At 37.7% G+C, this 26,383-nt stretch overlaps 3 protein-coding genes and 1 non-coding gene across 5 annotated transcripts; 2 read left to right on the forward strand and 2 right to left on the reverse strand.

Annotated features, from left to right (window-relative positions):
* Positions 1-1,545: 1,545 nt before the first annotated feature.
* On the forward strand, positions 1,546-4,217 carry ndufa6 (NADH:ubiquinone oxidoreductase subunit A6). Its single transcript, XM_037793478.1, has 3 exons — positions 1,546-1,721; positions 3,624-3,739; positions 3,989-4,217. The coding sequence occupies exons 1-3, from the start codon at positions 1,583-1,585 to the stop codon at positions 4,118-4,120; spliced, it is 387 nt and encodes a 128-aa protein (XP_037649406.1). The 5' UTR covers positions 1,546-1,582; the 3' UTR covers positions 4,121-4,217.
* Positions 4,218-6,823: 2,606 nt separating this feature from the next.
* fam234b (family with sequence similarity 234 member B) lies at positions 6,824-15,539 on the reverse strand. Of its 2 annotated transcripts, XM_037793309.1 has the most exons (13): positions 15,392-15,539; positions 13,663-14,208; positions 13,235-13,348; positions 12,191-12,358; positions 11,814-11,935; positions 11,564-11,714; positions 11,245-11,386; positions 10,479-10,700; positions 10,174-10,252; positions 8,687-8,854; positions 8,411-8,528; positions 7,647-7,873; positions 6,824-7,547 (listed from the first exon to the last, which is right to left on the reverse strand). In XM_037793309.1, the coding sequence occupies exons 1-13, from the start codon at positions 15,513-15,515 to the stop codon at positions 7,545-7,547; spliced, it is 2,184 nt and encodes a 727-aa protein (XP_037649237.1). In that variant the 5' UTR covers positions 15,516-15,539; the 3' UTR covers positions 6,824-7,544. The 2 variants fall into 2 exon arrangements, with proteins under 2 accessions (XP_037649237.1, XP_037649236.1); XM_037793308.1 differs by having other exon boundaries at positions 6,824-7,873.
* A 2,588-nt stretch (positions 15,540-18,127) lies between these two features.
* LOC119502589 lies at positions 18,128-18,281 on the reverse strand. Its single transcript, XR_005210112.1, has one exon. It is a non-coding gene; the product is annotated as a U12 minor spliceosomal RNA (small nuclear RNA).
* A 432-nt stretch (positions 18,282-18,713) lies between these two features.
* On the forward strand, positions 18,714-24,995 carry poldip3 (polymerase (DNA-directed), delta interacting protein 3). Its single transcript, XM_037792739.1, has 10 exons — positions 18,714-18,867; positions 20,360-20,487; positions 20,614-21,041; positions 21,169-21,219; positions 21,362-21,439; positions 21,590-21,811; positions 22,737-22,814; positions 22,922-23,051; positions 23,315-23,381; positions 23,719-24,995. Exons 1-10 carry the CDS (start codon positions 18,770-18,772, stop codon positions 23,933-23,935), a joined length of 1,497 nt encoding a protein of 498 aa, XP_037648667.1. The 5' UTR covers positions 18,714-18,769; the 3' UTR covers positions 23,936-24,995.
* Positions 24,996-26,383: the final 1,388 nt, after the last annotated feature.

Here is a 26,383-nt window from a genome sequence, read left to right on the forward strand (position 1 = left end):
GTACAACTTTATTAATTACTTTGGAGCAGTAAATACTGATCAATTTTACAATCAAATGTTATAATTTATAGATAGGCCTTCAGAATATATTTAAATGTTGCATTAAAAGGTCTTGACTATACTGTGAAATCTGCATTACACAGGATTATCTCCACTGTGGTTTAGTGAAGTTTATATAGTACTGTATTCCAAAACGAGGATGTGACATGGGGATTCTTAATTCTGTGACGTCATGTATGACGTCACAGGGGATGTCAGCAGTAATACAAGTTATTGGGCGGGGCTTATGTTCCGTGACGTCATATGTGATGTCACGGGCCTCCCAAAAAAGTTTACTTAAAGGACCGCTTTCTGTCATTAAAATCACCCGCTGATAATATGCCAGGCATGTGATACGTCTCACTGAGACATCCCTACAGTTTGGTTTCCACTGTAGTGATGGACTGTACATGTGTGCCTTATGTAGGCACTACAGTAGCAGTCTATCAGCCTATCAGTGGTTGCAATAGTGAGTCTTCCATGGCTTCAAGCCTGAACTCACAGGAACCACTCAGGGAGACGCTGTCAGGGTGAAACTGGATACCCTGCAGATGAGAATCCGGCATATGGGGTCTTTACTCTGTCTCTCTCTCTCTCTCTCTCTCTCTCTCTCTCTCTCTCTGTTCTGTCTTTCTTTCTCTCTTTCTTCTCTCTCTCTCTCGTTCTTCTGTTTCTTTCTTCTGTCTGTCTCTCTGTCTCTCTCTCTTTCTCTCTCTTATATATATATATATATATATATATATAAAACGCCCTCAGTGTAGTCAATAAATAAACTAAACTACCCTCTGCATAGGAACGATACCCTTATAACATTACCCATATATGTATGTATGTATATATGTATGTATGTATTTATGTATGTATATATGTATGTATATATATATATATATATGTATGTAGGCTATGTATATGTATATATATACATATGTATGTATATGTATATGTATATATTTACATATACATATACATACATACATAAATACATATATGGGTAATGTTATAAGGGTATCGTTCCTATGCAGAGGGTAGTTTAGTTTATTTATTGACTACACTGAGGGCGTTTTATATATATATTTATTATATATTTTCATAATTTATTTATTTATTGTGTTGAGTTGAATGCGCTACTTATTTTGTACTGTAATTACCTTGTGTCTTTTCTACCTTTTCTTTTCTTTTCTTAAAGCTGACTCGGTGTAAACTGCTCAGAATTCCAATGTACTTATTTTAGGTGCAAATGGCAAATACAACTCTTGAATCTTGAATCTTTAATATACATATATATGCATGTATGTATATGTATATATGTGTATATATACATATACATACAATACTTAGCACAGAGAACAGCGAAACAACAAAGGCTGTAATCCACTTTCTTCGTCTCACAGGACTCTACATGAGGATTTGATCCAGCCAGTGGAGATCTACAAGTGACCTGTGGAGGGCAGCAACTCGCCTCTGCTGCGTCTAGTCTGCCGCTATTACCAAGAGAAGAAGAAGAAGCAGTAGAACCGGAAGCGCCGTAGTGACAGCAGTAGACATGGCGTCCACCGCGGCGACCCGAGCAGCAGCTGGAGCTTCTAGAGTTGTTAAACCCATCTTTAGCCGCGACCTGGACGAAGCTAAGCGCCGGGTCCGGGAGCTGTACCGAGCCTGGTACCGAGAGGTCCCCAACACAGGTATGTGGCTCCGCTGTGGCTGTTAAAAGGTTTATAAAGAGCAGCGCCAGCGTCAAGGTCGAGTCTGTGTGGAGGTTCAGCAGAACCAACATTAGCTGCTACCAAACAGCAGCCAACCATAACAATACACTCTGCACTTTATATGTTACTTAACATTTAATGGAAACGTTGAATTTGTCTTATATAATAATATATATTATATATATATAATATTATATATATATATATGATATATATATAATATTGTATATATAATATATTATTATTATTATATTATTTGTATTATTATAATTATATATATTATATTATATATAATATAATAATACAATATATATTTAATATATATTATAATATAATATATATAATAATATATGTTCCCCAACATGTAATGGAAATGTTGAATTTGTCTTATATAATAATATATAATATATATATAATATATAATATATTATATTATTATTATTATTATATTATTTGTATTGTTATTATATTATATATATATTATATTATATATAATATAATAATACAATATATTTTTAATATATATTATAGTATAATATATATTAATAATATATGTTCCCCAACATGTAATGGAAACGTTGAATTTGTCTTATATATATATATTATATATATATTATATTATTATTATATATTATATTATTATTGTTATATTATTGTATTATTATTGTTATATTATTGTATTATTATTTGTATTATATTATTATAATATATTATTCTATATATATATAATAGCATTATATATATATATAGAATAATATATAATATATATTATAATATAATATAATATATAATATAATATAATATATAATATAATATTGAATCTTGAGCAAAAGCATTCATACTTACATAGATACTTACAGTATTTAACGTTACACCTTCCCACATTTATACGGTTCCAAAAAGCAATAACGGGATTAACACCTTCATTCATATGAAGACTTTTTTGTTATTGGTTTTCTACATGTTGCAAAATACGATAGACTGGTTTTAACTAGCTAAACAGTGCACTCCTCCATTCTAACCAGGTGTTCTGTGGGTTCCTACTTTAAGATGGACCATCCTATTTTAGATTATGGTGCACAGATATTTGAAATCACCTTCTAGCACAGTCAGTCAACTTGTTAATGTGAATTGTTATGAAATGTGTATATTTTCCTCGTTTAAGGGTCCTACCATCTTATGTAGAGTGTCTGTTTACATTTAGTACCAGTTAATGCATGAGGCACAAACTGGTTTATATTGTGCTGACAGGTTGGATGCTGTGCACTCCACATTGTCGGTCCCATAATACCTCAAGATAAGACAGGAGATTTGTACTTGTATTTTCAGATTCTCAATATATAATGATTATGATTGAAACTCCCTCCATACACCTTGGATATTAATGATGAACTTGTACATTTTTTAAAGACCCTTGTTATGAACGCGAAAAGATATGCAGTGACACCGATACCCTAAAGTCTGAGCATGGGACTGGCCTTGCTCTCTACTGTACCAAACGCCTGGTTACCCAATAAATCTTTCTTCTTTTTCTGAATAAAACATAACTAACATCCACACCTAAGCGTCTGTGCATAGTGCCTAACAGGGGTGTAAGAAAATATCGAAAATATAAAGTATTGCCATATTACATTTTGTGATACTGTATTGATTCTCAAAATCACTATAGATTTTATGCTAACTGTATTGCAATATATTGAATCGTAACCCCTGTATCATGATGTGTTTTGTATCGCCAGAATTTTTTCTCAATACACAGCCCTAGTTATAAGAAATATAAAGAATAACATAATTAAATAACAATGATTTAAAAAATGAGTTTCTGGGTGAAGTTCATGTATTGGAAACAGAGTGACTTTGTTTGTATTTCTTTCTCTACAGTGGCAGTGTTTCAGCTGGACATCCCAGTGCGTCAGGGAAGAGACAAAGTGAGGGAGATGTTCGACAAAAACAAGCACGTCACTGACCCCCGTGTGATCGACATGTTAGTCATTAAGGTAAAAACAGCCTGCCGCTGATCTGTGAACATCCATAATCATTTTAATTTCCTAATTGATGCAACTAGTAATTTTGTTCTTGGAGTCAGCTTTTTTTAGGCTGTTTCTTAGGCTGCCCAGTACCTCATCTCAGTGTTGTTGGATCCAAATACCCATCACAGTTGAATGAATGAAAATGTAGACTATTACTTACTGTGTCTTCCAGGATGTGTTGAAACATTTTCCATGTGTTTGTTATTTAATCCGCAGGGGAAAATGGAACTCCAGGAAACGATCCACGTCTGGAAGCAGAAGACCCACGTAATGCGCTATTTTAACGAGACTCAGGAGCCTCGCGGCACAGACTTCCTGTCCAAATTCTACGTGGGTCATGACCCATGAACTGTGTGACTGTCTGCTGACCTCTGACCCCTCTTTGCTTGTATCCAGTGTGACAGATGTTCCCCTTTACTGTAAATACACACTTAACACTCACATACCCACGGTTGTGTCTTTTATTCAGCTGTTTTATTGGGGTTATCTTAAAGGGGTAGTTCAACTAAAACACACACTAAAACTTGATCTACAGACCCAGTTCCTTCTTATTCTGCAAGGTGATAAGACAGGTGGACATACCTGAATAGAAAAGACTGGTAGCTCATATTGAAGCTGTTCACAACAACGTCTTTTGGTCATTGTGAGTAGCAGTGTGATTCTATTTAAAAGAGATGCTGCTGTTGACAAACTAAAACTATTCGGATAAATAGACCGCACTCCTATTAAAAGTAAAAATATGATTTATTAAGTTTTGGATGAACTGTCCCTTTAAGATTGTGTGGAAGATTGGTGCAGTATTTTATGAACCTGGAAGTGTATGTGGGTTGTGATTTATTCACTTTTCTAGTAAGATTATTCTTTGATTGGGGGTTCATTCAAATTAGTGTTTATGCCAGCCTTATGTTCTCATCATAGTGTCAGAGAGAGGCTTATTGTGTGATCAAACACCACCAACTTGCACCAAAGTCCACTGAGCATGTGCTGCAGTTTACAATTGTTATCCCCTTTTATTAAGACTTTAGTAGTGCATGTAATTACAGTATGATACGCAAGCCATTTTAACATTTAATAGCTAGACTGGATATGTATTTCAGATATCCGTGATTCAATTCCTATCCACAATTACAGTTTCAGATATCCACTACGTCATTCTTCCTAGGCAAATGATGTCACTTTTGCCGGTCATGTGTATTGAGCTGCAGTAGAATTCTTACTAGGAAAAACTCCCATTTCAGATATCTACATTCCAAATGTTACTAGTCATAATTTTTAATTTAAAATATCCAAAATGGAAAAACATTCAAGATATCTATAATGTAATTTTGAATATCCAAAATACATTGTGACCGACTAGTAAAAATGTCATTATTGGCCCTTTTCACAGCAGCCATTATGACATGTAATTGCAGGATAAACACAGGTGTAATTGATACAATTAATTATGATCCCGTTCTATTTAGTGTCACAGCCATCTCAGTGAGCCAATGGTGCCTTCAAATGGGGTTGTGTTTACTGTGTTTATGAGTTGGGCCCATATAAACGCCCCCTCATGTCGTATTCACGACCTTGTAAATGGAAAGTTTCTGAGAGCTCAGAGTTCAAGACTTGTGATGTGTTTGTTGGCGTTGTGAGAAATGTCGGAGGCCATGGAAGTTAATTTTTCGGTGCATAATAAGTTAATATATTGTGATTTTAGTCGTATATAGTTTTCTAGGTAATTTTATAATATTTCTGAGGAAAATGCTGATATTTGAATGGCCTCATCTTTTTTCCTCTGTCATTATGCCTTTGCATTTACTGCATTATGTTACCCGCTTGCTAAATTGTTAGCCTCTGTGGCTTCTAGACTCTGACAATAACGTTATTATTGCCGTTGCTTAGCAGCAGTGTTCTTCACGACTTAACCACTTGAACGCCACGCATATTGTGTACACGACTTCCCATCTCGTAAACACGATAAACATTTGAAGGCACCACATTACCAGGGTCCTGGCCCACCTAAATGGAACAGGGCCATAATTAATGTTATTAATTCCAGCTGTGTTTACCTTGCAATGACATGTCAGAATGGCTGCTATGAAAGGGACCTATTGGCATTGTAACTGGTAAAACTGCAGTCAATTTTTCAGAAATCTTCAATTAGAAATATAACTAGAAACAATGCAATTGCAGATATCCAAAAATGTATTGTGGGTATGTGCTCTGGATATCTTAAAAGATAATATGCAAAATCAAAGTTGTAGATATCTTAATATGTACATATTATTATTATTATTATATTATATATTTGATATAATACATATAGATATCTTAATATAGAAATACACTTTCTACTAGTAAAAATGTTATGGTGGATATTTTTAATTACCATTCTGACTAGTGAGAATACATTTTTGACTATGAGAAATGCTATTATGAATATCTAAAATGTAATTACAGATAGGAGTGTGGAATGTTACAATGGATTGCCATACTCAGCCTGGGACCGCCCTATCTCAGTGTCGATAACAAAAACCCTGAAAACACTGCAGAGGAAGTCCAGGAAGGCCCACAGAGTCGTTCCAGTTGTAGTGACAAAACAACATGACATGTGGAGAAAAGAAGAAGTTTCCAAACTTGGAAGGTGCTGGTAATCATACTAATTTGGCATATTATTAACTGGGTTTTTCCCGACATAGGAGATCAAGTGTTTCAAATGCAGCATCAGTATATTGTTTTGCCTGGTTGACCTCTCTGTCCCCATCAATGAACAGTACATGCACATCCATCCAACAGTTAGTGTGCGTGCTTTGCCACAATTCACAGTGAAAGCCCACAGTCCGAGCCAGTGACACCTGATGCATCCGTTGTAGCGTTTGATGTGGTAGCATTCCGGAAAACAACAGATCATTTTGGTTGCGGAGCTGTAATAACGCCACCCTGCGCTACTGTAACACCACACCGCTCTCTTTTTTTCTAATAATAATTCTTATTAGCCGGTTGTCTGCACAATTTCACTGATCACACAAACTTGAGACGGTGAAATAAAGGACACATGATGCAGTAGGAATTGATTTTCACACTTTAACTGGTGATATTGCGAAGTTGCAGCGTACATTTAAATTGCCATAACCTTTAGCAGCCACATATTCTGAGAAAAAAATCAATAAATTATATGATTATATAACCGTAAAATATTCAACAACATAAATCAACAAATAAAACAAGAAAAAATCTAAACGTAAAAGCAATTCAATAAATACTGTACAGCATTAAATATTTACAGACTCCATATACTGTTAGCTTGGTGATGAGCGGAAGGAACACTATCAGTGGCTTTATGACAACATGAATATACTGGCTTCGGAGGAGTTATGAGTGCTGCATACTGTAAACACATTTACATGTTCTTTCATCAGGATTATTATGCTTCACTGTCCGTAATAAACTACAGTATAAAGTTACCTTTCTCGCAATCAAGTCCAAACAATCGTAAACATTCAATGAAATATTCAAAGATTCCCCAAGTTAAATAATTTAAATAAGCATGTTCATTTTCACAAACATAATAAAAACCAAAAGTAATACAAACAAAACCTACCTACAAATGATGTTTTTACAGAAAATAAATGTCAAGTAACAGAAATTCATACTCAGTGAACCAAACAAAATGTATATACACCTCCAAAATGAATTCTCAATGTCTCCTTAGTGCAGCTATCCACCAGACTTGTGTCCCTTTCATCCTTACGTGAGTCCTTTTAGTTGCTCCCCTGTGACGCAGGGCTCATCACTAAACAAAGCAACACAGTTAAGCGAGATTTATCATCGAGTGTAATCAATCAAACTGACCCACAAATCTCAAATAATCTCACACTTGCGTCTTTCTCACCTGGTGTTTAAAGGACAACCCCCTGAAGAACTTGTTGACCTCAAACACGCCGGGTTTAACGGCTACCCCGGGCTTGCTGCTTTCCTCTAGTCGGACTATTTGTCCTTTGGTGATGGCGGCTCTGAGGCTCATGCTCTTGACTATCTGAGCACCGGGCTTTGAGTCGGGCGTAGGTCGGGAGGATACGGTGATGTAGGAGGCGTCTTTCTGACGTTCCTGGTAGCTCACTGTTAGACACAAAGTAAGACAAAATAGGAGGTAGAACATTTGTATGACTTAAACGTGTATTTACAATATTGCCATCTTTTTCTCATCTACTACTGAAATACTTTTCAAGAACACTTGGTAACGTGACTTTGGATAGTGAATGATTAAAGGTTATGATATGAAATCTAGGCATTAAAGAGGACCTACTGTATTATGCTTATTTTAAGGTTCATACTTGTATTTGGGGGTTCTACTAGAACATGTTTAAAGTTTTTTTTCTAATTTTTCTCATACCGGCTGTGCTGCAGCCCAGTCTGCTCTGATTGGTCAGGTTTAGTACTTGCCTAGTGACTAGTGTTACTTGGTGACATCACCACGTTACGGAAAAAAAGGCAGAACTTCTTCAAAGCAAGGCATTTCAGCAGTTTTTTACAGACTTTTACATGCACAAAAAAAACTATATACAGTAACACACTAAAGGAAAGGGGAAAAATCACAAAAGCATAATAGGTCCTCTTTAAAGCAGATATTGTTCGGCAGTAGATTTGAACTCTCACCTGCGGAGGTGACTGCGGTGTCTGTGGTGCTGGTGAGCTCCAGCAGGATTGTGGGATATGCAGGGTGCAACAGGAAGAGTTTTCTGATGAGCGGCTCCGCTGCGACGATAGGTGCCACCTACACATCCAGCGTGGACAGTTGAGTATTTCAAGGTCAGACTCAAAGACAATACGTTTTGCACGATTCATACACAGCAGGCTCTTTCTGTTTCTTTTTTTCTTTTTTCTATTTACACACCACTTTGCCTCAATAATCTTCTCTAAAAGCAGACTCACGGTTGTCTTGGTGGCATTCCTCTGTGCTTTGATTGGATCGCTGGCCCAGAAGAGGAAAGCTGATTGACCAGTTGAGGTGGAGATTGCTGAAGTTTCCAAAACAAGATGAGGACACACAAACTCTGCTGACCAGAGTAGATGCCCGTTGGCCCCGTCAACAACCAGCGCCTGAGAGAGGGAAGAGGAGATAACCGGTACAGTTAGAGCAAACTTAGAGGTCAGTTAGAGATATATCCTCAAGACTCTAAATCTTATTTTTTCTGTCAACTCAACGGGCCTCATGCAAGAACATTTTCGTATTCTTGTCTTAACTTTCTCTAATTTTTTTTCCGTATCGTGGGCTCGTACGAGTGTGCCACATCAGACTCAGCAAAGCGCTCCTGACTTCAGATAACTGTGTAAATGACCTGCATAAACAGGATGAATGCCACCTGTGCGTAAATGAGTGCATTCATGAGAATTGTGAATTAGCATAATGAATGCCTCAATTATACCACATAAGGCTGCATGTCCTGCCCCATTCATCTGTCTCTGCCAATATATCAGCACGCTGTCTAAAGACACGCTCTCTTCCAAGAGCCTGACGCGCATCCAAAAGAAGTCAGCTGTGACGCGTCTGGTTACACTTCCCGTTGTCGTTATTATATACAGAGACAAATGAACCTTCAATTCATATTGATATTGTAGTGTTATATAATAGCATCAATGGCCAATATAAATTACATTTCAAATTGTATTATAATTCGAAATGCAGAGTCAAAGAGGATGATGTCAACATAATTATGAAGTGTAATTTACCATGGATTTTCAAACTCAAAATCACTTCAAAGTAGGGCTGACCTGAATGCTTCGAAGCTTCGACCGTTGCCATGGTAATTGACCTCCAAATCAGTATTCGAATGCTTTGTTTTGGGATATTTTTATATATATATATAAGTATGTAATAATAATGTATAAATCCCAAAATAGCCCATGATATAAGGAATAATCCCACAACATTATTCATTATTCATATTCAACATGAATTATTATTCATTATTCTCAGACAGATATTGCTGTTTGTTTATGTGTAGAGGTAATACAGTAATGTGGTAGCGGCTTCGAATATCTTCGAATATACCTCATCGAAGCTTCGAAGCCCAACAAATGGTATTCGGGACAGCCCTACTTCAAAGTAATGAAATATACAATCCATTAGTGAAAAACTAGGTTTGGATAACAGCAGACTAATTGCACATGACTCCTACGACAGGTCTGGACCACTCGTAAATTGTGTTCATACATAAGAGAAAATTGAAAATACAAGAAATGCGACAAGGTCTCCTATATAACTCATATGGCCCACTTAAGAACAAATCTGTCTGTACGAGTGGTTCTTGCATGAGGACCAATATTTCCAAACCAAAAAAAATGATCAGTTTAACCCACAGCCTGTCAGCCCTTGCGTTAACTTGAGCCTTGATGTGTGAAAGGACTGTTTGTTTTACCTTCATGGTGCCATTTGCTGAATGCTGAATGAAAAGATCAAGGATTCCGTCATCGTTGAAGTGTCCTGGGGCGGGTTGGCTGCGACAGGCCAAGAAATATTTTAGAGAAAATGCACACAATTCTTTTCGGTAGTTCAAAAAAAGCTTAAACAGTGTTGTCATGTTGGGATTTATGGTGGAAATTCGATAACCTCAGCTTACGCCTCTGTATTTTTGTCTCCTCATGATAGTGGTATTGTTGGCAGTAACAGAAATGTAATGGTAACTCAGTCAGTAGTGACACAGTGACCTGCAGCAGGCTTTACCTGCAAATGAGAGCTGAGTTGAAGGTCCATTCTTTACGTATGTCCTTCTGTCGGAGCACTGACAGTTTGCTGTAGCCATACACCAGTGACTGGGTGCTGACGCCATACACCAGCACCCAGTCACTCTTGGTGGAGTTGAGGAAAGAAACGGTGTCCAGGCTGTTGTGGTTGTTGCCAAAACCGGCCACAAGAGGGAGCAGGAACTGCACTTGCTCAGATCCTCTAGAGAGACGATAACACAGGTGTGATTTGGACTTATATATCACTCGCAAACTGTCTAATAAACCAGCAGTAAACCAGTCATTGATTTTTACTGCGTATCCAACCCAGGAAACTGAACACCATGTTTCCCCAGTAAGTCATCAAATAACGTGTTAAAAAAATTGTCTGGCAACAAATATTGTCACAATGTAATAATGTGACTTAAGACAATGAAGAATACTGCAATACAAACAGTTTACATTTTAAAGTACATACTATTTTGTGATAAATATTAACTAACTAATTATTAATTTAATGTAATGGTTTTAAAGATGGAAATTATTAACAATGTAAATTGTGTAATACAAGACATTAATAGAAAATAAATCAATAAATCAAATAAAAATAATACAATTATTACTAATAATAATAGGAACCCCCCCCCCCCCAAAAAAAAAAATGATTAAAATAAAATGAATTGAATTAAAGTGCATACATCAAAAAAACATTCCACTTTCAATTAGGATTTACAAGTGGGAGCTATGTGCCAGTCACTGAGATGTACCTGTAAATCTGTATGAAGGAGGAGGAGTTGGTTTTCTTGAGTTTCTCCCACACTGGATCCTTCTTTTTAAGTGTCTGAGTTATGGGCATTTTGCCAGTGGCGCGAATGTAGATATCGCCCAGAGAGATGGCCTCTACATTACCTGAGGAAAAAAGACATTGACACAAAGTCTTGTACACCTGCAGTTAAAATAATGGAATATAAATGAACTGAATGAGTTACCTCGGAATGCTAACAACAGCCTAGACTAATGCCAACAGCCTGAACACACACACACGTGGTGACTGTTGATCTTTGTATTGCTGGTTGATTCCTTTACCTAGTCCAAAGAGGATGTAGTAAGCCCCTTGCTGTGTCTCATGCAGCAAAGGACCGATGAGCTTTCCTTGTCCGGTGATGTTGAAAGGCACGGGACTTCCGATCGACGCCCCCGTCTGCCCGGAGATCAACGTCAGGAAGAGATCCACAGCCTGAAAATGAGTACAGCAGAAAAAAGGTATGTAGTGTCTGAATACAAAGGTGTGGAAACATGATCACATGAAGAGGGAGGCGGCTTGTCATAGCCATACCGGGTCTGCAGGCAGGGTAGCTATGAGCAGATCTTGGACCGAGTCCCCCTGGAGGTCTGGGATTAACACCGCCTGGGATTCAATGTTCTGAATCCCATGCCCGGCCGGCCACAAGTTTTTCCCTGTGGAGTGAAAGGAAACCTCTTTGACCCTGTTTGAATAAAAGGTTTGAATACCACAGGGGGGGATTGCTCTTATCGACTTACCTTTGTTTGTCTGGTTGGGGAGCTGGAGGCTGAGAGGAATTTAGCTCAAACATGCATTTTTTTGCATATGAACACAAGCTTCAGAATAACAGACTAAGACAATATAAGAACAAATACAAAAAGGTTACTAATTACTAAGTCCTGTGATCTACACATGAAACGGACCCTAACCTGAGGTGCCGTTGACTGCCGTGATTATGGATTTGCTGATGAGGAGGACCACAGGTGAGGGCTGGGTGCTGTACTGCAGACCACACTGGATGTACATCACAGGCTCCCGCATGACTTTACTCCACAGCACCTGACCGTTGACCGCAGATAGGGCCACCGCACTGTAAACTGGGTGGAAGAAAGAACATCATCAATCAATAAACCAGGAAAACACACAGAGGATTAAAGGGATAGTTTGGGTGTTTTGAAGTGGGGTTGTATGAGGTACTTATTCATATTCAGTGTATTACCTACAGTAGATGACGGTCGGCACGCCTCCAGCTTGGAGAAGCAGACAGGAGTTACCGCACGGAAGGAAAGCAATGTACTGCTGTGGACGGGGCCGGCAGCGAAACATATTTTAGCCACCTAAAAGAAAGGCCCACCTAAAAGAATCTATATCAGTCTCTATATTTATAATATTTTCACTGGTTTATCTTGTCGTAAGACAGCTATACAGTCTATGTTTCCGACGGGGAACAGAAGCCGTTATCTTTGTTCTCGCCAAAGCAACCAGGCTCCTTTAAAAAAAACTGTAATGTTATCTTGCAGAACACAGGAGTTTCTGGTCTACCGCTGCCTCTGTTAAGCTGGGTATACACTGTACGATTTTAGAAATGTTGTTGTGTTATTGCAGAGTTTTTCAATGGTGTCGGGTGGCTTTGGCGAAAGCATAGATGGATACAATGGTTTCAGTTCCCTGTCAGAAAGGGCTGTCTGACGAATGAAAATATTGTTAATATAGTGTAAACCGATATAGATTTTTGTAGGTGGGCCTTTCTTTTAGGTGACTAAAATACGTTTTGCTGCCGGCCCCGTCCACAGCAGTACATTGCTTTGCTTTTGTGCAGTAACTCCTGTCTGTTTCTCCATACTGTTGGCGTGCTGACCGTCATCTACTGTAGGTAATACACTGACTATGGATAAGTACCTCATACAACCCCACTTCAAAACTCCTGATCTATCCCTTTAAAGTGGAGGGCGAGGAAAGAATCCCTCACTTACTTTTGTTCCCTTGTGTGGAATGCGTGTCATTGGTCAATTCAGTAACACCCAGAAACACATCTTCCACTGAATCACCGTCAACATCCCACAACGCCAGCGCTGGCGGAGTGACACCTAGACAGAGAACCCACAACAAAGTTGAGTTGAGTCGTCCATGTTTATTACCAATGCTTTCATAATGCATGATGAAACAGATCATGTGGTAGGTAGAGTGAAGCTCACAATCCTGTATAATTACAGCTGACTAATTAATGGGTGAGCCAGCCTTGTCTAGCCACAAAGACTCCTAAGTAAGTTTTTATAAAGAGAGCATTATAAGTGGTGTTATACTGTATGTGGATCAGTATCAGAGAACCTGAAACTCTTCAGTCATTTTGTCACTGAAGATGTAATGAAATGGTATCAAACTTTGACATTATTCTCTTTACCTCCTGCATCTCCCAGTGCTATCTCCCATTGAGGCCTCTTGTCCTTCTGGCACGGAATCAGAAATGCACACAGCAGCACGAGCATCGCAGCGCTGACCAGAGGCACCAGGAAAAACGCACTTCGGACAGCATTCTTCATCCTCATCCTCTTTTGTTCCGCCTCGGCACTATGAACCCCCAGGCCGGCACCCCCCAGTGGCCCGGGCCCCCCTCTGTCCTCCCCGCTCCTGTCCCTGCCCGAGTCCCTGTGGCTCCAGTACTGCATGCCTTTCATGTCGTCTCTGTCCTGCCTGGACTTGCTGGGGAGTCGTTCTCTCCATTCGTCCTCCTCTTCCTCCTCGTCCTCCTCCTGTGCCTCATCATCTTCGGCCCCCACGAGTCTTCCCGATCTGCCACCTCGCAGCTTGGAGGAGCCCGTGCCGAGGCAGCCGTCCCTGCCGAGGCCATTCCGGGGGTAGTTGAGCACGAGGTCGTCCTCTTCGCTCTCGTCCTCGCTGTCTGCTTGGGTGAGAGGGTCGTACTCCCCGAGCTCCGAGCCCTTCTTCCCTGCAGAGACACAGATTATTGATACACAATCACTCATATATTGTCTCACAATACTTATGCATTATAGATGTATCCTTCCTTTACTCTGGCTACTAATGTTTATTTTTTTCCTCTGTATGTAAAGGTCTTAATGTCCAATAACGCATTTTACTCAAGTACCCTCCTTTAGTACTCAAACACAGCACATTTTATATACAGTATATATATATAAATATATATATACTATACATAAAACTATATAAAGGACAACAAGCTTTATATACTGTAGCATACCTTATTACAGAGGGCAGTAACAAGAATAAGGTTACTGTTTATATCACCATATATGTATACGTACCAAATATGTACCATATTTATACTACTACTAATAATAACAATAATACTAATAATAATACTGCAACTACTACTTGTAATGATAAATCTTATGATTGCAGGTTATTTTGATGTTTAAAACACTATAAATAAATAATCATTGTGCACATAATTTGAGACCATATATCATCTCATCTGTACCACATTTATATACTAATACTACAACTACTACTTGAAATGACAAATCTTGTAATGATTGCATGAAGGTTATTTTGATGTTTAAAACATTATAAATAAATAATTATTGTAGCCTGCTCAAAACTGGAGACCTCTTAAAATAAAGCAAAAGAAAATATTACAAAAATAATACTACAATTACAATCATATTAAAAAATATATTTTAAAAAATTACAATAATACAAGTGTTTATTGCACATCACTAGTTGTGACAAATATTAAGGTTAGTAAACAGTACAATATTGTTGCCTGGCGTCAGATGTAATGTTTATTGTCATGCTTTAATGCTTGTTTACTCTCCAGAGCAGGTCAGCTTGTGCTGGTTAACATTAGCTATAGCAGCTAGCTGAGAGGCAGAACAACAGCAGAGATGCTTTACATGCTGCTCTATCTATAAATACAGACATCTATTATAATTGCATCCTTTGGAAACATGTCCATCATTCTGGGCTGATGTGGATCAGATACTGTTAACAATATGTGACGAATGAGCGCATCTAATGAATCAATACCGTTACAGAGAGCTGTATCCTCTCAGACCATCCAGTCCTGACTGATAAGGGTTGCAGTAAATTGTCTGTTTAAAGTCTGTCTCCTCTGTTTGTCTGGTAGAAATACGTGTAGCGCATCTTACCGGGTAATTTGAGGGCACGGGACAGAGCTGCAGCCATTTCTCCTCTAACGGATCCGACACAGAGAGAGAGAGAGAGACGTGAGGCAGCGATGATGATGAACAGCTCCACAGCTCCAGAGGGCATCGACCCAGCAGGTTGGATCTGCCACTGCCCAACTGCATCATGGGATTTTGAGTTTTTCATGTCATGCTTTAAACCTGCAGTAGTCAGTATATTTTTGGCATCATTGGGCAAAAATTCCATAATAACCTTTCAGCATATTGTAATTCAAGTGTTCTGAGAGAAAACTAGACCTCTGCACCTCCTCATGGCTCTGTTTTCAGGCTTTAGAAGATCTAGCCCGTGACAGGAGACTTTGACCAATCATAGGTCATTTCATTGAGACAGCGTTCCTATTGGCTGTGCTCCGGTCATGTGACCGGAACTTGGCATTCCTTCACCAGATTTCACAATGGCAGCGTTGTCACAAACTTTCTAATTTTACAGCTAAACAGTGCACTAAAAGATGATTCTGAAAACATTTGAGGAGAAAAATAGGCATTAACGTAACATAATATTGATTCATATTTGATCAGCGCGGCCTAGTTTGACCGTTTGGTCGGAGTTCGCGAGCGATTGACAGCTGGCTCTCATAGACGGCAGCTGGACAGCGGACCTCGGATCAGCTCTTACTGCTTGTTTTCCTCCGGTCTGTGAAATCTTGCAGATGCCGTTAGGAGCACCGGAGGACACAGAGGAACATGATTTTTTCAGGTTACATGTTTCATGTACTATTGTCACGAAATAGCGACCGTATTATAAAAATAACTTTTTTTAATCATATTTGCTCCAATCTCTCTTCAGCTTTAACGACCGACTTTTTGTTGTTTGATTCTTATGCAAAATACCATAAAATTAGTATAAAAACAAAGCAATCTGCAGCTATAGGCCCGTTAGATTATATTCAGGAAAATCATTATCAAACTAAATTTATTTAAACTACATATTAAATACCGACCCAGCAGGTTGGATCTGCGTCTGCCCAACTGCATCATGGGATTTTGAGTTTTTTCATGTTATGCTTTAACGACAAACTTTTTGTTCTTTGATTCTTATGCACAATACCATAAAATGTGTATAAAAACATAGCAATCTGCACCTATAGGCCTATTAGATTATATTCAGGAAAAATCATTATCAAACTAAATGTATTTAAACTTCATATTAAAATATTGCTAACAGCAGCAATTAAATGCATCACAATTAAGTGGCTAAAACCTGAGCCCCCAACATACAGTTTATGGATTGAGAAGGTATGGGAAATTTACCACATGGAACAAATAACCTATTCCCTAAGACTCCAAAAAGACACATTTATTAAAAGGTGGAGCCCTGCCATGATTAGATAGATAGATAGATAGATAGATAGATAGATAGTAACTTTATTAATCCTGAGGGAAATTCAAGTTTCCAGCATCACAGTTCAATAGTGCAAAACATGTTAGTAAAAAGGCAGTAAAAAAGTTAGTAGTACAAAGTACAAAAAAATATACCAGATATATAAAAATACAAGGAGATGAAGAAATCTGTTAAAACTGAATATAGTGCAGGGTAACAGCTGTGATACACGACTATTAAACAAGTGAATATAGTGCAGAAGAGACTGTTAAAAATTAGTATAGTGCATACTATTATACTAATACAGTGATTGGTGATCTGAATATTGTTATATATCCTGGATCATACTTGTATCTTTGTCTTTCTGACCCACGTCATCTCTCTAAGCACATACACACACCCATACAACACACATCCTTACACACACTCCCCATCCCTGACCTCCGACCCTTCACTACATTTATTTTTTATTTAAATTCATTTATTTATTTTATTTTAATTCTTTGGATTGTTTAATTATGTGTACTCCCTTTTTCTCTGAATTCAATTGAAATTACAGTTTAAGATGAAGTCTTGTTTTGTTTTTTCGTGTTTTCTCTCTCCCCCTTTGTTTCAAGTTGTGAAATTTTGTGTAAAAACAAAGAGACAGCTGTAAAAATTAAAATATAGTGGGAAAGAATGTGATGATGATTGTATAAGTTGCTGAAACTGCAATAAAAACTAAGTTAGAAAAAACAAACAAAAAAACTACATATTAAATATTTTTCCTGGCCAAGCTTCTGCCCTCGACAATGTGATCTCACAAAGTGGTTTTCCATTTCTCAAAAAGCATTTCAGACCACTAATGCAATACAAAACAACAGTCCTGTAAATTATATATATGTTTTTAATTGGTTAAATTTGTATAAATAAATAATAAATAATAATAATAAATTAATAAAAAATAATTATAATAATTATAATAATAATAAAATAAAAATAATAAATAATAATAACAATAATAGAAATAAAAATGCAATGCAAAACAACAGTCCTGTACATTATATGTTTTTAATTGGTTACATTTGTATAAATAAATAATAATAATAAATAATAATAAATAATAATAATAATAATAATAAAAATAAAAATGATAATAAAATAATAATAATAAATAATCATAATAATAAATCATAATAATAATATACATAATAAATAAATTGATTATTGCAATTACTCTGCATCAGAGGGGTATTGACGTAGTTCAACTATGTGATATCTTTATAAGTTTATATTAGATAGTCCTCGAAAGTGTTCAAAAGCCAGTGTTGCATACTTATTATTCTCCAGATATTGTTATTTTAACAGGTTTAGGGATCAGGGAAGGTCCTAGCCCCACGAGGCATCTCACAAAGTAGGCGAGTCACCTCAGCAGACGGACCTTTACCCCTTCAAAAATTGCTCTCGAGATGTTTTCGAGGACACGGGCGTCACCCCGCGTCGTTATTTTCCTTACTCATCAGTTTAAGGCATAACCAGTCAATCGTCGAAGACAGGCATTGACACAGTGTCCAGGTGTTCTCTGTTAGGGTGCCAGCTATATCTCACTGACAGCCATTTATTTTCGTTTCTACCAACATTTAAGCTGTCTATTAAATAATTGTTTGTAAAAACCACAATATTTTGAAGATCGTGAACTATATTAATTGCGCAAAATTGCGTATTTATTTGAGACAATTTCGCGCAAAGGCTCATGGGTACCGAGGCATGCAAGTATGTCATTTGCATTTTTGCCAAGAGTAATCGATCGCAGAGCACTGATTTATAACGTATAATGGTTACGTACTTAATGAATGCGATGTGTGTGCTTCAGTCGACTTTTCCTACTTAATCTTGAAGCTCATTATCAACAAAAGCTCATATTAAAACAATTAAATATATTAGTCAGTTCCAGACAGTACGTTCGCGCTTTGGAACAAATCACGTTCCGTTGCCATGGCTCAAATCGTTGTCATGGGCGCATGCGCGTCACCGTGAGGCAGCGCGAGAAGATGGCCGACGTCTCTCTGGATGAAGTGATACGACAGCGCGGTATTAACCTCAAAGCTACAGCTAAACGGTACGAAAACTGGGATTACACTCACGGCTGCTCGCTTATTAAGGACGGGGCAGCTCGCAGTTACATTTATAAACACATAGCGTAAAGCTAGATAACGCCAGTTGGCTATATCGTCAGCTATTGTTAACCCATTGCAGCTAGCAGCGTTGAAGCTAAGCGATGCTATGCAGATGTGTTAGCTGCAGGCCTTTATGTCTGAAGACATTCATCGTTGAATTTAGGAAAATAAGGGTTTTTTATTCTACCAAACTCACTTTTTAAACAATTCATCTATAGTAGTTGCGACAAAACATACATTTGAAGAGCTGCGACCATGATTGCTTATGTTTGTAGCTTCGATCTGCCAGGCTAAGCTAGTAAGCAAGCTAATATTTATGTTTGCAGCAATGCAGGTTTTTTTGTTCCCACGTATCTAACAAAGGTGATCACAGGGATCACTGGGCTTGAACTAGGGTGGTGGCTTCTTAATATGGTTCCTCCTCCGCTATTGTGTCTGTGACATGTTTTTGTAGAGCACTTTGAATTGCCCTGTTGCTGAAATGTGCTGTACAAATAAAGCTGCCTTGCCTTCAAAGTAAAGAAGGAAATTGCATTCTCATATTGTCTGTGCAAATAATAGCAGGGGTCCAGTAAGACAGCCACTAAAAACGTTTTATTATGTGAAAAAAAATAATGATTAGTGTTAAAATTAGCTTTGCTATTGTACTTGTTACTGTGAAAATATTTTACAATTAGATGAGCCAAACCCAATGCAGGTTGATTTGCTCCAAAGTATTTAACAAAGGTGGTCACTGGGAGCACTGGCTTGCTCTTCTTAATGTGGGTCCTCCTCCGCTATTGTGTGTGAAAGTAAAGAAGAAATTGCATTCTCATATTGTCTGTACAAATAGAAGGGGCCCAGTAAGATAGCCACTAAATGCGTTTTACTGTGTGAAAAAATAATGATTAAAGTATTAAGATAAGATATTCCTTAATGTGCAACAGCAAAGGGGATAGTGCAAAAAAACATGATGCATCAGCTAACACAGTAAAAAAGAGCTAAACAAAGTGTAACAAAATATGAACCATTTAAATAGAGGAAGTATAAACATAGGAGCAGTATATACAGTATTGACAATAAACAGACTATTAACAAATTATTCAAATTAATAAAATTAGCTTTGCTATTGTACTTGTTACTGTCAAAATATTTTACACTTAGATGACTTTTTTAATGAACTTTAAAATGTGGAATGCAGCACTGACTTCACAATCCTAATGGGTTTTGCAGGGTCATTGATAAGTTGAGTTTTTCACGTCATTTTCATGCTTAAACGACTGACTTTTTGTTGTTTGATTCTTATGCACAATACCATAAAATTAGTATAAAAACAAAGCAATCTACATCTATAGGCCCATTAGATTATATTCAGGAAAATCATTAGCACTGACTAGACAATCCTAATGGGTGTTGCATTATCATTGATGAAACTTTCGTTTCTCTTTCTCTCAGACCAATGTTTGGACGGGGTGCAGGAGGAGTTGGCAGGAGCTTTGATGCTCGTCAAAAGATTGGGGCCAATGATGTCAGACAGCGGCTTGGAGGAGGAGGAGGAGGAGGAGCAGGAGGAGCAGGAGCAGGTAAGCCATTATTGCTTAAGTTCTCTTATGCCTTATAATTAGTAAAAAGCCAACTGCTCAGAAAGGTTTGTGTTTTGGGAATTAATACTAAATTTACCCGCAATCTTCCTCCTATCTTCCCATCAGGTTTTCAAGTGAAAGATGCCAGAGAAAAGCTGGGTCAGAAGGATGCTCGCTTTAAAATCCGTGGCAGGGGAGGAGCAGGAGGGGTGCAGGACGCTCGTCAGATGATCAACTCACGCAAACAGGGGCAGAATCAGTTTGGCGTCCCTCCACAGACCATGCAAAAGATGGCAGTAACGCACAATCTGCAGGGCCAGTTGCTTGTGCCACAGATACAGATACAGACCAACAACAATCTTGCCGGCATGAACACAAGGCAGTTTTCCCCCAATGTACAAGGACTGAGTGTGAGGGGCGGCGCAACGCCACAGCTAAGCAATAATAAGAGAATGATGGATGCTCGTGATAGACTGAGCCTCAAGAGGAGCATTGGAGGGACACCGACACAGGCAGGCGTTGCACCACCCCTAAAAATAACCAAGACCATCCAGGTGAGGTTAAAATGAGTTGCTTTGTTCTTAGCAGATCAGTGACACCGCCTGTATGTATGCTTGTTGGGAGCCTAAAAGCACGTTGACATGCTTACAGTACTCTAATGTTTGATGCTTCTTTTTACAGCAACGTCCAGTCGGAGTAGGGATGTCAAGTGGAATACGTGCAGCTATACAGGTAGAGCTGTTTTTCTTGGCGTGGTTAAACATTACAGATTGACTGGAATTCTTCTTTTAACTAAAATATTCATGTGAAAGAGAAGACAATGCTTCCCATGTATAGAATATGATGATAATATAGATTATTTTGTCTCCCACAGCCTCTCTTAAATGAGCATGATGGCGCCCACAGTAAACACATAAAGATCACTACAGCTAATAATATGCCACAATCGCGGGTAAGAGCGGCTTCGTGACAGCTGACCTGACCTTGCATACTATCTGAATCAGCACAGAGACTCAAACACATAATTCAATTATTGTACACCCAGTGTCTGTTTCCTACATTAAATTAAATTCTTTTTTTCCATTCCTTTTATTACATACAGCCTGGTACAGTGGGCTCTACATTCTCCATGTCAGGCCCAATCACCAAGGTGGTTAAAAATGATGCTTACACAGCCCCACGTCCTCCCGTCCCTGTGGCTCCCACCCGGCCCCACACCAGCATGTCTGCTACCCGGTCCTCCCCTGCAGCCTTACAGCCAGTCTCCAGGACTCTCCAGCAAAGCACAGCAGAAACCAGCACAGCAGCTCCTGCTCCCCCTCAGGTAAACATCCCTGTATTCCTGCTGCATCTGTAGCTCGGTACTCACACCTTCCCTACCTTCGTAGTTTGTTTCCGTCTGATATTATTATTATTCAGTGTAATTTGCATTTACGTTGGATACAACAAGTCAGTTACTTGTCAAATTTAGCCTATTGAGACAAACCAACCGAGTTAAGGTTGATTGATATTTTATAAAGCAAGTTAATTTGAAATACTTGCACTAAGAGATGTTTGCTCTTTCAGATTGTTAAATTAGTTATTGCAAACATTTTGTAGATAAGCTCTTGAGTAACTTTTAAAATCACAATACTTAAGAGACATGTATTTTTTTTTTTACAATATTTTATATTATATGGATATTTGTCCACGCCAGGAACTTAATCCTTTCTCCAACTGGACTTTTATTACCATTATGCGTCCCTCCTCCCTCACTCTCTTACAGTAAAATAGCTGATCTGGATGCTGATGTCCCGTCACCATTTGGTGTTTAACCCAGTAATTAAATTTAGGATTTCATACAGGTAGACTGACACCTTTGTCTCGGTGTTTCATAACATAAAGTCATTGCTCAAAGATTGCGTTTGTAGTGAAACCCCAAATTGGTTTTGTGAGCTGACCACTTCATGATGGTGGCAAGAGTGCAATAGCTCTAACTTTAATGATGGGAAAACATATATTAACATGCTAAGACTTTCTTTTTATCCCCTACCCTCTTCCCTCAAGAGGCTTGCCTTTTGCCGGGCCGCCATTGTAAATAAGAATTTGTTCTTAATGACCTGCCTGGTTAAATAAGGTTAAATAAAATAAAATAATAAATAAAAAGACATTTGGCATCATAGCCTTACCACCATGCTTGCACACATTTTTATGCCAGCCATTTTCATTGCATATGCTTGATCACGTGGTGTTGTCATATTTCTTTCTAGCCTGCTTTCAGTCCTTTGGAGGGGACAAAAATAACGGTGAACAACCTGCACCCCCGGGTCACCGAGGAAGACATAGTTGTGAGTAAATCACACTGATTGCCAATAACCTTTTTTGTTACGTTTGATATTGTAGTGCTATGATGACTCATTCGGTGTGTTTGCACTCCCTATCTATTTGTCCACAGGAGCTGTTCTGCGTGTGCGGGGCCTTGAAGCGAGCACGGCTGGTGAAGGTGGGCGTGGCTGAAGTGGTGTTTGTGCGTAAAGAGGACGCTGTGAGCGCATACAGGAAGTACAACAATCGCTGCCTGGATGGTGAGTGCCAGTAGCAAGGACGCAAACATCTAACAGCTCTCTGGGTTTTGAACGCTGGCTTCTGTTTTGCATGCAGGTCAATGACAACAACAACACAGAGTTTGCTGGTTAGGGACATCATTGTATATACTTGTTAAAACAAAGTGCCTTTGTTGAACTGAATGATAGCCAAGTTAGAAGTATTCAGTATCACTGAGACTGCCGTTAAACAGATTGATAGTTTGGATGTATTTTTCTTATCTTTTCTTCTTGTCCTCTCTCAGGCCAACCCATGAAGTGTAACCTTCATATTCAGGGAAATGTCATCACTTCTGATCAGCCTATTCTATTGTAAGTTCCTTCATTTCAAATGAATCTGTTGTTGATAAAAAAATGTTATGTAATTTAAGTTTAGCTTCACAATGACTATGTTTACATACACACTATTATTCTGAATTTGATACGGGTCATGTAAGCAGCATATTCTGTTTGGATATTCTGAATTGGGCATTATTCCAAATGGAGCATTTTCCGATTAAGACGTGTGATATGCCGATATTATTCAGATTGCCATTGGCACGATCCACTAGAGTCTAAGGAATGTAATGCTTTTTGCATGGCAACTATCATTTTTTAAAAGTATGATGATCTCTGTGATCTTGTGACATCCTCTCTTTGACTCCTACAGGAGGCTCAGTGACACTCCAGGCGCAAGCGGCGGTACAAAGAAAGACGGCCTGCCCCCCTCCCTGTCTCGCCCCGTCGGTCAGCGAGCCTCCTCTCAACCTACTCCAGAGGTGGACCCTCAGACCATCCTCAAAGCTCTGTTCAAGTCCACCGTGCAGTCCACCTCCACCACCGAGCCCCCCAGCTCACAGGCCACCGCCTTTCGCATCAAGATATAGCTCATGTCTCGTGTGAATACACTGTCTCTTCATAAACATATTACTGCATTCTCAGTGTTCGCAATACAAAACTGTGGTTTTCATCTTGACAGCTGGCCGCCCCACATTCTCTCATATGAAACCGATTTTTACACATTTGATATACATGACTTCTCTGAAACGGGAAATTCGTGGATGCGCAAAACCGTGTTCTTAGTTTTGCGGTATCCAAATGTTACCCGTTTGTTCCTGAGACGGACTAGTGGAAGGAAGTGTGATGTGATTTGTTGTTTTAATCCATTGTGGTGGGGGATGCCAAATCAAATTGGATGAGTAAGGATTTTTTTTTTTTTTTTTCGTCAATTCAATACCAGCTTGTTTGGATATGTTGAGTTTCTTTTAATACTCCTGTTTATCTCCACCCGCCCTTATGTCCCCAAAAGAAATGGGCAAAAAAAAAAAGGAGACCTAAAAAACGAATAGACAGACACTGAGCAGCATTGTCATTGTTGAGAGAAACATTATGTTTAAAGCTCTGTACATCCACACAGGTGTATTCAGTCATATTGCCTGTACCTCTTTTTGTGTTTTCTAGGTGTGCACTGACCATAGAAATAAAACGGAATGTAGACCAAGTAAAATATTAGATACCATGTCTGTCTGAGTAGGCAGGACAATGAAGTTGTCTTCAGCAAATCCTCGCCAGAAGTCTACCCAACTTCCATCTGAAAAGAGGCCCTCTAAGGCAAAACGACTGAAAACACTTGTGTGAGTAAATCAGGGATTGACAGACACTATAATACTATTTCAGTACCAGTTTTCACACAGTCATATTATGTTGATAATTTCTTTGTTTTTACCATCCTTGTGGCATCCAGATTCTAGCGTGCTCTACTTGTGACTGGTTTTACTTGGTTGTCCAGTTTTGAAGCAGTATATGTTTAATTCTTCCTAGTATACATTACACTTGATTTCTGTTCAAAGACTGTAAATTACTTTGTTGCTTTTCTTGGTATGTCAGTCAAAGACTAGAGAGGCGGATCTGTCTGTGAAATGTTGCCATTAAATATTTAGCTTTGTAGATGTTGTCTGCGACTCGTTTTTCCTGCCGACTGCTGTGCGATGACGAGGCGTTTTCATCCTAAATGATGTACTGACCTACAGCATTTATTCTTTCTAAAAAAAAAAAAGAAAAAGAAATTAATGCTATCACAGTCATCACAATTTACAGTTCCCTGTTTTTATTAATTTACTTTAGCCATCAAATATAGATTGTTAGCTACTTATCTTCAACTAAAACCCAACAGGTAAAAGTATTATACAATTATTTTGAAGCTTGAGTACTCTATAGCTGATGTGCCCGAAACTAAAATAGTTAAAATTTGTACCTGAAAATAAAGATATCTTTAAACAATTAACAAAAATCACCATCTAATGTAATTTTAGCAGCAGATTTACTTTTTTTTGGTACAATCTTTATTTATTGTTGTGCTGAAAATGTTAATATAGTAGTATTTTTGTTTGGACAGGTAGGATAAACTAAAAGTAATAACACCAAAAAAATAAAGTAATAAAAGTAATAAGACAATTCTTGGTGAAACGGCTGTTTTTGGAAATAATTGAAATATATAACAGGTTTGTTTGATTGTTTATTTAGATCCCCATTAGCTTTTGCATAGCAGCAGCTATTCTTCCTGGGGTCCACATAGTTTACATGGTGACAATACAAAAATATACATTCACACTAATCATACACTAACATAACACATCGTAATGCACGTCAACTGTAAATAAAACAATAACAACTGACAGTTTAAATAACAAAAACACAAAGAAAATAGAGCGGCTCTGACTGAATCTATCATGATCTAAAAGATAAATATCATCATATAACATGGAATGCCCTTAATACCCTTACACACCAAAGAATACTTATTAATTACTAAAGTTTCTTCTTAAGTGATGCTCTTTTAGTGTTTTTTTAAAAAAAAAAATATATATATATAATTTTGTTGTGTAATGTGATTTGATAATATGTATATATGGTAGGTAATATGTATATATGTACATATATATAAAAAAAATAATAATAATTATATATATTATTGATTAAAAAGTAATATAATTTGAGTTGTGTTTATATTTATTAAAAAAATAAAAAATAATTCCGTCATTGGCAGCAGATTTACTTTTTTTGGTAGAATCTTTATTTATTGTTGTGCTGAAAATGGTAATATAGTAATATTTTTGTTTGGACAGGTAGGATAAACTAAAAGTAATAACACCAAAAAAATAAAGTAATAAGACAATTCTTGGTGAAATGGCTGTTTTGGGAAATTATTGAAATATATAACAGGTAATATGTATATATGTACATGTACAAAAATAAAAAATAATTATATTACTTTTTAAACAATAATATATATATAAATATTTTTAATTTTTGTATATATACATATATACATATTA

Source organism: Sebastes umbrosus, chromosome 14, assembly GCF_015220745.1.
Source record: "Sebastes umbrosus isolate fSebUmb1 chromosome 14, fSebUmb1.pri, whole genome shotgun sequence".
Taxonomy (NCBI): Eukaryota; Metazoa; Chordata; class Actinopteri; order Perciformes; family Sebastidae; genus Sebastes; species Sebastes umbrosus.